Raw genomic sequence first — 13,606 nt, 5'->3', positions numbered from 1 at the left:
TATATACTGTACGCTGATCGGTGGGGGAGGTCTGACCTCTGGGACCCCTGCTGATCTGAGGACGGAAGGGATGCAAGTCTCTTTGCGTTTCTTCTACGCGGCATCAATCCCGGCCACCTGCTGTGCAGGTAACTGCAAGACGGCTCAACTCAAGTGAAGGGGGCTGTGTCATAAATCCCGGCACAGCGGGGGGGCCAGAGCGTCGCAGTGCGGGTGGAATCAGCGGTGGTGGAGTCACTGTGCTTAAAGGAGTACTCAGGTGAAAATCTTTTTCTTTTAAATTAACTGGTTTCAGAAAGTTCAATAGATTTGTATTCTACTTCTATTTAAAAATCTCAAGTCTTCCAGTACTTATCAGCTGCTGTATGTCCTGCAGGAAGTGGTGTCCTCTTTTTAGTTTGAGACAGTGCTGTCTGCTCCCACCTCTATCTGAGGCAAGAACTGTCCAGAGCAGAAGAGGCTTTCTACGGGGGTTTGCTACTGCTCTGGACAGTACCTGACATGGACAGAGGTGGCAGCAGAGAGCAGTGTGTCAGACTGGAAAGAATACACCACTTCCTGCAGGACATACAGAAGCTGAGAAGTACTGGAAGGCTTGAGATTTTTAAATAGAAGTAAATTACAAAATCGATATAACTTTTTGAAACCGGTTGATATGAAAGAAAAAGATTTTTGCCTGCTAACCCCTTTAAAGGGGGATTTGATCTGACTTTTAAAGATTTTTTTTTTAGGACCTACACCAATCTCCAGAATTACAAAAACAACCAATTGCTACTTTCCACACTGTTTCTGTAATCCCAAAGAAGCAAATGGGATTTACAGGAAAAGTGTAGAACAGCCGGCTCGGCCGTTTTCTTAACGATCCAACACACGTGCAGTGATGAATCGGAGAAATCCTGCCTGGGAATGTTATATTGCCATGCACAGTATAACATTAAGTGTGGCGGCCGTATAGTGTATGGCTCCGACTGATTTTATAAATGCACGAATGGCCCTCAACAGGGAAAAAGTTTCCCATTCCTGTTGCAATGCACGGACGTGCTGGTCATTCCTCCTGCGACTTATAGATAAGGGTCCTTATCATATAATAGGCTGTATGGAGAAGTTTTCTAAACAGACAGCCCCTTTAAGAAACAAACCAGAAAGGTTTACAGTACAGTAGTAAGAAGATACGTGAAAGCCGCTTGTGTTTTCCATTCCTGGAATTATTGGTAATTCATCCCCAGACGGATAAAACCTGCAGGAAGCGTTCTCATACGGCGGTGTAATAATCTCACCGGCTCCTTCCTCCTTTCACAGATGCGGTTTGTGTTATATCGTATGGACCTGAGGCAGCTGCGTCACCGCACGCCAGAGCAAATCATGACTTAGTTAATAGACCCCGGAGACTACCTCCGCCTGAAATAGCAATTCTGCTGCAAACAAGTGAATCATAAGAGAGGCCGACTCCCAGCAGACGAGCTGCGTCTACGCCGGATTACAGGCTCTGATGTGATGGACGCCGGACCCCGGATAACGTGTAGCTGCAGACGTTATAAAGCTGTCAATCATCTGCAGGAGCGATCCCTACGTAATCCCAGGGGTCCGCGTTATTACACGGATGATTAATTCTTTAATATCTCTTTAATGGAGAACTCCATATCCGCCGTATAGCCATAAACATCATTCAGGCACCAGGGAGCAAGTACTGCTGCCTTCCCCAACCTGTTGCTTTACAGCTGTTGCAAAACTGCAATTAGGCTGCCAGGGCACAATGAGAATTCTAGTTTTGCAACAACTGGAGGATTATACTGGAGTACTATATACTGGACACTAATCTACAATGCTCTTTAGCTCCCCCTAGAGGTAGATGCAAAAAGTTGGACTTTATTGTTTAGGGTGCCTTCACACATACCGACTCGCAGCAAAAAACTTGCTGGGAGTTTCTGCTACGAGCCGAGGTCCTGGAAGGCCCCTATCACTACATACAAGCAGTGGTCTGAAAGACCGCCCCCTTATGTAATGCAGCCGCCCCCTTAAGGCCCCCGTAAGGCGGCTGCATTACATACAAGCAGCGGTCTTTCAGACCACTGCTTGTATGTAGTGATAGGGGCCTTCCAGGACCTCGGCTCGTAGCAGAAACTCGCAGCAAGTTTTTTGCTGCGAGTCAGTATGTGTGAAGGCACCCTTAAAGGGATTTTCCTGTAATTCAATTTTGACTAAGCATATCCTTACAGTAAGGGCCCTATCACACGGAGCGATAAGGGTCCAAATTGGGCAGATTTGGTCGATTATTGCTCCGTGTAATAGAGACATTGATCAGCCGATGACAATGATTATTGGCTGTTTGTTGGTTTAGGTTTGTACCTAAAATTTCGGGCACAGACTTAACTACATAACTACATGCTGAGCTTTGCAGCAATCCAACATTATGATCCTGGTGCAGTATTTTTGTCACAGGGTGTCAAGCAGTGTCGGACTGGCCCACCAGAGGACGGGAGAATCCTCCTGTGGGCCCCCGGCTTTAGAACCTGCACTTACACCGACTGACATGTCATTTCTTACTGGTTCTTCATTGGTGGGCCCCCAGGATCATTTGCTTTGGTGGGCCCCAGATACCCCAGTCCGATACTGGTGTCAAGTGACCCCCAACTGCCTCAAAAAATAGATCTGATCCCTTTGGGTTTTCTCTGACACTACAACTCCCCGTTGTGCAGCTCTGCTCCATCTATGTGAACATGGCCATGTTACATGTACCTACACGGCGGGTGACTGGGGGTCTTGTTGTGCCCCTTCAGGTGAGTAACATTAAGTGATGCCATTCCCCTTTAAAGGGGTACTCCGGAAAAAAATATTTTTCTTTCAAATCAACAGGTTTCAGAAAGTCATACCGATTTGTAATTTACTTCTATTTAAAAATCTCCAGTCTTTTAGTACTTATCAGCTGCTGTATGTCCTGCAGGAAGACATGTATTCTTTCCAGTCTGAAACAGTGCTCTCTGCTGCCACCTCTGTCCATGTCAGGAACTGTCCAGAGCAGGAGAGGTTTTCTATGGGGATTTGCTCCTGCTCTGGACAGTTCCTGACATGGACAGAGGTGGCAGCAGAGAGTACTGTGTCAGACTGGAAAGAATAAAACCACTTCCTGCAGAACATACAGCAGCTGATAAGTACTGGAAGACTGGAGAGTTTCCCTTTAATTCCACAAACCCACTCTGCTGTATCATCCCTCTTCAGTCTCAGTATATAGGGAATGATTCTTTCATTCATTGACAACAAGCAGAGACCCAGCCAATGATTAACAGCCATCACTCTACCTGATCTGTACACAGTTATACAATAACCCAGGAGCAGTGATCCCCAACCGGTGACTACAAAGGAAAAACTACAACTCCCAGCATGCCCCAGCAGCCTTCTGGAGTTGTAGTTTTTGCATTGGCTGTGGAGACACAGATTGAGGATCACTGCCCTGCAGGTATAACTGTGTACAGGTCAGTGATCTGCACCTACAGGAGGACTACATCTCCCAGCAGGCACTGGCACGCGCCCAGGAAGCAGAGCATGCTGGGAGTTGTAGTCCTGCAGCAGCTGTTGTAGAGCACACTACCCACAGGGACAAGTCGGTGCCTGTAGAGGAGGATCGGCTCCTCCCCCGCAGCTGTGTGCTATCAGGCTGAACTATACTGCGCCAGGAAGCCCTTGTTCACACACAGCAGGTAATATATATATACCGCACATGTATACATAATCCTTTCTAGCACTAGTTACCTGCGGACTCCATGCTGCTCTGTACCGGACTCCTCTTAGCCCCTGTGTGTTTGGGTCCTGTCAGGCAGCGTTGTTCAGTTGTCATGGTAACGGCGGAGCCTGAGCTGTGTACGGAAGCCGGCGGCTCCTAAAAAGGTTTAGAGCGGATAATTGCGCGAGGCCCATTGGCAATTCTAGCAGCTCAAACGTGGCAGCCAGGCGGGGTGTGCAGCAGGCAGAGCTCCCAGGTGAGGCCATGCTGTGTATATAGAGGTGTATATAGATGTGACAATGCTTAGAAGTGGCCCTACTCACGTTAGGGGTATGTTCACACTGGGCTGTGATGCAAATGTAATGTTTATTGCAGGTTTTCTCTTTCTTATTGAAGTTAACTGGTAAAATCCAGTGCTAAGACCGTGTTCACACCGACATTGTGCCTTCTGTGTAGGTGTCTGTCACTAAGTGTGATACTGATGTATATGTGCACAGGCCCCATTGACTTCAATGGCTCCCTAGTCAGCTAGTGACTAAGTTCAGGTCATTTCTTGCATGAATATGTGTTTGTACTGGGACTCAGCTGCATCTATAGTATCATGAGAGCAGAATCATAGTAAGAGAAACATGGCTGCTTTCTTCCAGAAACAGCGCCACTCATGTCCTCAGGTTGGGTGTGGTATTACAGATCAGCTCCATGATGTGAATTGTAATACCACATACAACCTGAGGACAGGGGTGGTGCTGTTTTGAAGTAGCTGTGTTTTTTTTTTTTCTTTCTTTTTAATCCTGGATAACCCCTTTAACCTGGCCTTAGTGTGAATTTACTGTGCAAGTAAACTCCATGTACCATTAAATATATGTGGGAAAAAGTCCCTTTTTTTTTTTTTTTTCTTCACCTATCAGGATACACTCGGACCCCCTATATAGAGTAATATATGATTCTTTGTATAACGCGTTGGCGTTCCAAAATGGCAACTTGGGAAAAGGGCCCCGAGTCTTCAGGATTGCCCCTAGTAGATATGAGCAAATCTCAAGCACACTCGGGTTTGTCGGGACCTGAATTCTCAGCATTTGGTGACTGGTGGCTGAAGAAGTTGGATGCAGCCTTAGGGAGTCCTGGAATACATGGATACAGCCATAGGCCAGGACTTCCTAGGGCTGCATCCAACTTCTTCAGCCACCGGTAATAAAATACGCAGCAGTCCGGTTCAGGTGAACCCAAGTGTGCTTGAGATTCGCCCATCTCTACTCCCAGCGATCGCCCTGATTGATGAATTTCTTCTTGTTTGACTGTAGGAAAACATTGATCAAACATGGCAGCGACTATCCCAGTTATTACACTGACAGGCAGAAGCATAATAAAGTGACTCGTGTATTACATTGGTTCGGGCAGCATGAAACTAATAGCAGGTTCTCTTAATGGGGGATTTATCGAGGCTTGCATGCTAGTTTCTGGTGTAAGCATTGATATCGTCCCCCCATAAGCCTGCTCCCAGGGCACAGCTATATTACTGCCACTGCTCGGTATGCTTTGACAGAAGACTGACGTATACTCCTGGCATATTGTTGAAACAGAGTGTGATGTCAGCCTACACGGCCCGATGACTTGAAGTACGCTGCTAGATCAGCGCTCGCTTACTGAGCCCATATATGCGATAAGCGTACAGCAAGGGCTGTGTGTGTATGTATGTGTGTATATGTATATATATATATATATATATATATATTGATTTAATCAATCACAGTGGTGCCTTGGATTGCGAGCACAATTCATTCCAGGATCGTGCTTGTAATCCAAATCCACTCTTAAACCAAAGCAAATTTTCCCATAAGAAATCACTGATATGCAGGCAATTGGTTCCACACCCCAAAAATAATAATTTATTATTCTGAATACAGATGAAAAACATTCAGAAACAGCAGAATATGTGATATTATAAGTTACTGTACAGTAATGGAGAGGATGGGAAAGACAAGGGCGGACAGAGACTGCAGGGAGCATGAAGGAATGAGCAGGACAGATGTGGGCACATAACTGCAGCGCTCTCTGTCCAGGGAGAGAGGGGTTACAGCTATAGAGAGATTACGTCAACAGTCCTGTCCCCTGATGCAAGCCCCAGACTGAAGTGGATCTGGTATGATTTGGAAGATGAGGGAGACTTCCTGGGTCAGAGTACAGTGCTGTAGATCCCGCTATGCAGACCATGACCCTCCTCCACTCGCGCTCAGACCCAGTTCAGGGAGCTCTTAAACCAAAGCAATGCTCGTAAACCAAGTCACAATTTTGAAAAACTGTGAGCTCTTAAACCAAAACATTCTTAAACCAAGTTACTCTTAAAGTACCACTGTGTGTGTGTGTGTATATATATATATATATATATATATATATATATATATATATATATATATATCATTAGTGATGTTCGTGCAGCCCTTGTAAAATAATAAACTACACATACCTCTCCACACTCCCTGATGTCCTGCTAGCTTTAGCCCCTACCCCACAGTGTCTGAAGTGACAGGCCACTCAGCCAATCACTGGACGCAGCATTGTCCTGATGATTCACTAAGTGGCCTCTGTTAGGGTAGGTTCACACTACAGAACCCGAGCGGAGAATTTCCATAGCTCGTACTCGTTCACGGCCATGCGCCTTTCCACCAGCTCCATAGACACCATTCTATGGGCGGCCCGATTCTACTAACCGCCGGAAGATATGACATGTCAGTTCTTTCGGTAGAATGCGGAATCCGCCCATGCATAGAATGGTGTCTATGGCATGAGTGGAGAGGCGCGCGGCCATGAACGGTTATGAGCTACGGAATCCGACTGAAAGGTATGCAGAAGTTTATTATTTTATTTTTTTTTGTAATTACACATAGAGATGCGCAGTTGGCGGACGATAATTATAGGTGTCGGACCTAAAGACACGATTATTCGATGATCATTGCCATCACTGGTCGTGGTCTTTATTGTATGGAGCGATGATCTGCCGAATCGGCTGGGTTCCTCCATGGTTTTTTATTTTTTTCCCCATCCAATTTTACAAAAAATGTATGGAAAAAAAAGCATGTGTGTGCATCCATTTTTCCATTGACTTCCATTATAATTTATTTAAAAAAAGAATCAAAACAAATGTTTTTTTTAATGTGCGCAAAAATATTTTTTATAATGGGAGTCTAAGGAAAAACGGATCAAAACGAATGCACACAAATGCATCCTTATTTTCCATCCGTTTTTTTGTAAAAACAAATGAAAAAAAGTGTAATCCCAGCCTTATTGCTCCCGTAATAGAGCCGTAAGGCTATGTTTTTTTTAACCTGGTCGCTAGATCGTCCGGGCAGTCCATAGCAGATAGCAGCGGTCTGCTGCCGCCGCTCCTATTCCACGGACCAATGGCAGCAGATCGCTGCTATATTAGTCGTTTGTCTTTCAACACGTTGAAAGACAAATGAATGCAACAATCAGCCGACATCGTTCATGTCAGCTGATCGTTGTCTTCTATTATACAAGACGATTATCGTCCGTAACGGCCGATAATCGTTTCGTGTAATATGGCCTTAAGACAATGCTTCTGGTTGCATCCTTATTGCAGATTGGAGAAAATTAGACACGTTCTTATTTGTAGAAATAAAACTTTGTTACAGATTTGCAGCTCAAAAAGTTACATATTAGAACGTCCCATGGAGACCCTTCCTCTCAGTGATCTCTTGGTTCCCCTGCAGGGAAGGCCAGGTGCTTTCAGAGCAGTTGCTTCTTGTCGCTGGGCCTGCAGTACGCGATACGACAGCTGGCAGTGAAGCCGCTCGTTGCCCTTGAGCTTTTGTCTTTGATGGAATCTCCCTCAAATTCTTAGGTGAAACAAAGAAGCAGAGACATTGACATCTGCCGCGAGCTGTGTGCAGCCGCTGCTCCTGCCCGTCGCTTTATATTGACCTTTCACTCGGCATAAGCCAAATTACCTCTGAGTTGGATTAGAGAAAGCGGCTAGCGGCGGCGAGGAGTAAGCTGCGAACCGACAGAAGGCTGCGCCATACTGTAAGAAAGAGCTTCACCGAAAAGCCAGCAGCGTTTTCCACCCCCAGAATTTAGGGTTTGTCCAGTATTAAAGAGGTTATCCAGCGCTACAAAAACATGGCCACTTTCCCCCCTACTGTTGTCTCCAGTTCAGATGTGGTTTGCAATTAAAGGGGTTATCTAGCGCTACAAAAACATGGCCACTTTCCCCCTACTGTTGTCTCCAGTTTGGGTGGGGTTTTGAAACTCAGTTCCATTAAAGTAAATGGAGCTTAATTGCAAACCGCACCTGAACTGGAGACAATAGTAGGGGGAAAAGTGGCCATGTTTTTGTAGCGCTGGATAACCCCTTTAAGCTCCATTTACTTCAATGGAACGGAGTTTCCAAACCCCACCCAAACTGGAGAAAACAGTAGGGGGGAAAGTGGCCGTATTTTTGTAGCGCTTTTGTAACCCCTTTAATAACCCCTTTAATGAAAACAAAAAAGGCTCCTTTCTTCCAAATACAGCGCTGCCCCTGTCCTCAGGTTGTGTGTGGTGTTACTCTTCTGCTCCATTCACTTCAGTGCAACTGAGCTGCAGTACCACGCACAACCTAAAGACAAGAGTGGCACTGTTTCTGAAAAATTGCTGCCGCGTTGTAAATTTTACCCATACTGCGTACCTTAGCCCCTGTGATGTCACTGCATTATACTTTGTGTGCTTCACTGTGTGTGTTGTCCTTATACTGTGACATCACTGTTTGTATCATATCTGCGTTATATGACTGATTAGCTTATCCCTGTATTCTTAAACCACTCAGCACATTATCCCTGAGCTTTAAAGGGGGTACTCTTGTTAAAAAAAAAAAAAAATTCTTTCAACTCAGCTGGTGTTAAAAGATTTGTAATTCAATTCTGTTAAAAAAAATCTCCATTCTCCCAGTACTTCTCAGCTGCTGGATGTCCTGCAGTAAGGGGTGTATTCTTTCCAGTATGACACAGTGCTGCTGCCACCTCTGTCCATGTCAGGAACTAACCAGAGCAGCAGCAAATCCCCATAGAAAACTGCTCCTGCTCTGGACAGTTCCTGACCTGGACAGAGGTGGCAGCAGAGCGCACCGTGTGAGACTGGAGAGAATAAACCACTTTCTGCAGGACATACAGCAGCTGATAAGTACTGGAAGACTGGGGATTTTTAAATAGAAGTAAATTACAAATCTGTATAACTTCCTGGTACCAGTTGATCTTAATTTTCTTTTTTCATCTGGAGTTCTCCTTTAATTCTACAGTGCACAGTATCTCACTATTATGATATCGTTGAGAGAACTATTCCTACACTGCGACATTGCTATATAGTTCTTATGTATGACATCACAGTGTAGAATATCCCTGTACTGTGATGTCACTGTGCATGTGATCCCTGAACTCAAGTCATGGGGAGATTTATCAAACATAATGTAAAGTGAAACTGGCTCAGTTGCCCCTAGCAACCAATCAGATTCCACCTTTCATTCCTCACAGACTCTTGGGGAAATGAAAGGTAGAATCTGATTGGTTGCTAGGGGCAAATGAGCCAGTTTCACTTTACAGCATATTTGATAAATCTCCAACATAGTGTGCACGCTCCTGTACTGTGACATCACATCATGAGTTACCCCTGTAGCCTGATGTCACTGTGTGTGAGACCCCTGCTACTGTGATGTCACAGGATGTGCTTTCCCTGCTACTGTGATGTCACAGGACTTGCTTTCCCTGCTACTGTGATGTCATGAGACACGTTATTTCTGTACATTAAAGAAACAATATAATCCTAAGCTTTTCATGGTTTGAATTCAATGCTGAATGTGGTTGTGGAGGTGGAGTGGGGTCTTGCTATGGGGCCTCTATTGGTACCTGGTACGCCCCTGTCATCTCTTGCCTTGTTCACTCCCCTGTGCTTGGTGTCCTGTTCCCTGGCCGGCCTATGTTTACTCCATGCATCATCTCAACGTGTAATCCTGTCAGCCAGTTATTAGCCACATGCCTCATGTTAGTAATGGTGACCTGTCACTTGCACTGTCACTCCTAGTCATCCAGTCTCTACTCTGTGGACCACAGCTTCTATAGACGACTAGTGGAAAGTAGGTCAGTGGTTTCTTGTATAGACCACAGCAGCCTGATCTGTAAGGGTCAGATAATATATAGCCACATATACTGTGTGTGTAGTGTATATGAATGTGTGTGTATATATATATATATATATATATATATATATATATATATATATATATATATATATATATATATTTATCTATCTATATATATCTCACCTGATCCATTATGAGGATACTAGTCCAGAGTCCTGTCGTAAAACTGGTTCCAAGTCCCTACATAATGCAGGGTAAACGTTCGTTGTATGTAATAGCGGTCATTACACAGTGACTTCCTGTCATCAGGATTACAGTACGGAACAATGCGCAGATACCAGGATGTGTGTGTGTGTAAAATAAAAAAAAAAAAAGAAATATATATTATAGCAAAAAGAGGATTGCCGGACGGCACTGTGTTGGCTCAAAGGCTCAGGTTGGTGCACGAACTCAGGTAGCCAGACCCAGGCTACCAAATCCACAACAAAGTTTGTATGAGGCGGCACTTATATATGTGTGCGTGTGTGTGTGTGTGTGTGTGTATATATATATATATATATATATATATATATATATATATATATATATATATATATTATATAATTAGTCCCCTAGACCCTTTTACATCATGTGAATCATCAACACCACATGTGTCCTCAGGTTGTGTGCGGTATTACAACTTGGCTCTATTTGCTTCAGTGGAACTGAACTACAGTACCACACCCAAACTGAGGACAGGAGTGGCGCTGTTTCAGGACAAAAGCAGCTTTTTTTCCCCTAAAAATCCCCTTTAAAAATCACAATGCATGCTTATGTAGTTAACCTTATGCTTGCTTATGTATTTAACCTCATGTATGCTGCTTTTATGGCTAATATGTGTACAGGAGGGGGGCCCATACACATAGCAGTAGTGTGTGTACAGGAGGGGAGCCCATACACATAGCGGGGGGGGGGTGTTTACAGGAGGGGAGCCCATACACATAGCCGTAGGGTGTTTACAGGAGAGGAGCCCATACACATAGCGGTAGGGTCTGGTATGACTGCAAAACTGAATATGGTTGTGAGGTCTGAACACTTAGATCCCGAAACCAATCGAAACCTTTGACTTTTTTTTTTTTTTTTTAAGTGACAGTAACATTTAAATTAATAAAAATCTGACTATTAAGTTTGTAAAAGTTCTTCTCTTTCTCTCCTACTTCCTCCCCCATGCTTCTTGTCTCTGTATTCCCGGATTATAATATAATAGTCCGGATTCTGGGCGTTACCGAAGATCAAGTCATCCGCAGAATCTACCGGAATAGCGACACAATGATACTTGTCTAACTCTTCAGTAATCCTTATTATCCAGTCATTACAATGACTGTTACCATTATGTTTTTTATTACTGGTATTATAATGTTCTGCTGCTGTTATTATACTTTATTCATCCCGTTTTGCTTTCTTTGAATTCCTCATTTGTCTGGTAGGCTCGTGTGTGTATATATGGGTCACCCCCGATAACAAAAGCCTTTTTCTATAGCGTCCACCACCACAGGATGCTCGGAGCTGTCACGTCAGCCTTGTCTCCGGAGATAATAATTTGTTTCATTACAGTTTATTTTTCCGCCATGCACCCTCTTAGGCTTCATGCGGCAGCTGCAGTCGCTCCAGTGCTCCGTCAGCTCCTTTCCCCTTCCCATAGAGTCGGGTTGAGGGCTATTGTGTTGGGATTAGGTCACCACATGACCATCTCCACAATCACAATCACTTTGCTGCTGTCGCTTTGTATTCACAGTCATTCAGGATCCAGACACGTGTAAGAGAGGGTTGGCCTGGCCGGGCTTGGCTTAATCATTCTGTATACAAGAGCAGTTAGACAACCTACAATGCGAACACCAGGGAAGTGCTTATAGAAGCTTCCTTGTCTCATGTATTCTTCTTCTACCAGTCTAACCTCTTCCAAAACTCCTTCCAGCAGCTCGGAGAGACCAGAATCCTTCCTTGTCAAAGTCTAAAGGAGTCACATGGTGCAAACTTTTGGGCTAGAGTCGTGTGAAGAAGTCTCTGGATTCATGGGAAGGAGCCTTCCCTCCCTATGATGATGGCCCTTCTTCCAGGATCCCCTGAAGAAGCCGGCAACTTGCTCACAGTGTCCCCCGAGAAGAGTTGTTTCCTGGATGGGTCCGACTCCAGCGACGTAGATGAAGGGCTCCTCGATGACTTGGAGCTCAATCCCTTTGATGGTTTACCGTACTCATCCCGGTTTTATGAACTCCTCAAACAAAGGGAAACCCTTCCCATATGGAAATCGAAATATGTCTTCTTGGAGAGTTTGCTGCATAACCAGATAGTGGTGGTGTCAGGAGGGGCGAAGAGCGGGAAGAGTTCCCAAGTAAGTGTTGTATTGCACTACTTCTACATTCTACTGCACTACTACTACATCCTACTATCTGTGAAGGTCTTTCGTAGTGCTACTGCTTTTGATGGGTTATTTGGGCTAATAGAATTGTTGGCCAATTCTGCGGATAGGCCACCAATTTTAGATCAACAGCTTCCAATTTTCCAGGACCCTGAAAATAAGGTTTCTAAGAGGGTTTTAGTGTGCTTTTCCTTGCATCTCTGTACTATTAGTAACAGCAGTGCAAGGTACCGTGGTGTTGCTCCATTCAGACACTGGGTCTACCAGTAGTACTGCCATTGCACATGTAAACATTGAGGCTACAATGCTTACCCGAGCGCCACATCCCCTACAGACAGCTGATCGGCAGGGGTCCCGGGAATTGGTCCATCACCAGTCTAATCTAGGCAGCCCATCCTGAGCATAGGCCATCTATTTTTAAAAGCCTGGACATTCCCTTTAATTTATGTATTGATTAATTAACCACTTTCCTCCCCATCACCTGCTGTCGGGGAGAGTTGGAAAGTGACCATACACATTAGATGGCGGCCAGTCCCTCTGAAATTATGGGATTTGGCTATATTGGGGAACAGTCAGCTTTACTCTTACAGTGTATGTGCTGGTATCTACTTATCTACTAATATTCATATAGCATATAGTCCACACCTGATACATCAGAATAGTGCAAAGTGACTTTATGTACTATAGTTCAGCACTGCGACTATGACCCAATATGTCCTGTGGTGGTTGCAGTTGTTGACCTTCCGGCCTGTCCTCTTCCCATAGTGCATCCTGATGTCATGTCCTCCCCAGGTATGTGAAGTTCCTACACCAGCCATCCACATGGTCCATCAGACCAGGCTTCCTTCTTCTATTGCTTCATTGTCCAGATCTGCAGCTCACATGCTTATTGCCAGCTCTTTCTGTAGTTGACAGGGGTCAGCATAGGCACCCTAACCGGTCAATGACCACACGGCCCCATACATACAAGCCGAGATGCCCTTTCTATAGTGGCCAGCAGGGACTTTGTGTTATGGCAGCTCTTCTGTGGGATCAGAATAGATGTTTCAGCCGTTACATATACATCAGCGAACCATTGGCACCCATGACCAGGTCTCCGGTTGCCCTTCCTTGGGGTACCTATAGTAGGTATTAACCTCTGCATACTAGGAACACCCCAGAACACCTGGCATTTTAGAGATTGCTTATTAGTTTATTTAAATGTAACCCTTTTATAGAACGTTCCGGTAGAAGGAGTGGGATCCTACATTCCCCCTACGAGTGCCATATCCATACCTATTTGAAGATGCTCCAGCTTTGCGGCCTTCACATTTTGGCTCTCGTCAGAGTTGCTGACATCCTCATTTGTCCATTTTTTTCTTCT

General features: G+C 44.8%; 2 protein-coding genes across 6 annotated transcripts in view; one reads left to right on the top strand and one right to left on the bottom strand.

Annotated features, from left to right (window-relative positions):
• The window catches only part of FANK1 (fibronectin type III and ankyrin repeat domains 1), a 69,113-nt gene extending 65,216 nt beyond the window's left edge, over positions 1–3,897 (bottom strand). The window contains exon 1 of one of the 2 annotated variants that reach the window (XM_069980029.1): positions 3,748–3,897. In XM_069980029.1, the coding sequence (XP_069836130.1) occupies positions 3,748–3,832 (85 nt within the window). In that variant the 5' untranslated portion in view covers positions 3,833–3,897. The remainder of the gene's footprint in view (positions 1–3,747) is intronic. The other variant, XM_069980028.1, reaches the window with a different exon arrangement.
• The window catches only part of DHX32 (DEAH-box helicase 32 (putative)), a 50,325-nt gene continuing 40,345 nt past the window's right edge, over positions 3,627–13,606 (top strand). The window contains exons 1-2 of one of the 4 annotated variants that reach the window (XM_069980027.1): positions 3,627–3,695; positions 11,803–12,216. In XM_069980027.1, the coding sequence (XP_069836128.1) occupies positions 11,920–12,216 (297 nt within the window). In that variant the 5' untranslated portion in view covers positions 3,627–3,695; positions 11,803–11,919. Of the gene's footprint in view, positions 3,696–3,927; positions 3,975–11,616; positions 12,217–13,606 lie in introns of those variants that run through there. The other 3 variants (XM_069980025.1, XM_069980026.1, XM_069980024.1) reach the window with 3 other exon arrangements.

This window comes from Dendropsophus ebraccatus, chromosome 8, assembly GCF_027789765.1.
Source record: "Dendropsophus ebraccatus isolate aDenEbr1 chromosome 8, aDenEbr1.pat, whole genome shotgun sequence".
NCBI lineage: Eukaryota > Metazoa > Chordata > Amphibia > Anura > Hylidae > Dendropsophus > Dendropsophus ebraccatus.
Note: the sequence above shows the minus strand (reverse complement) of the source record. Positions and strands in the feature narration are given on the sequence as shown.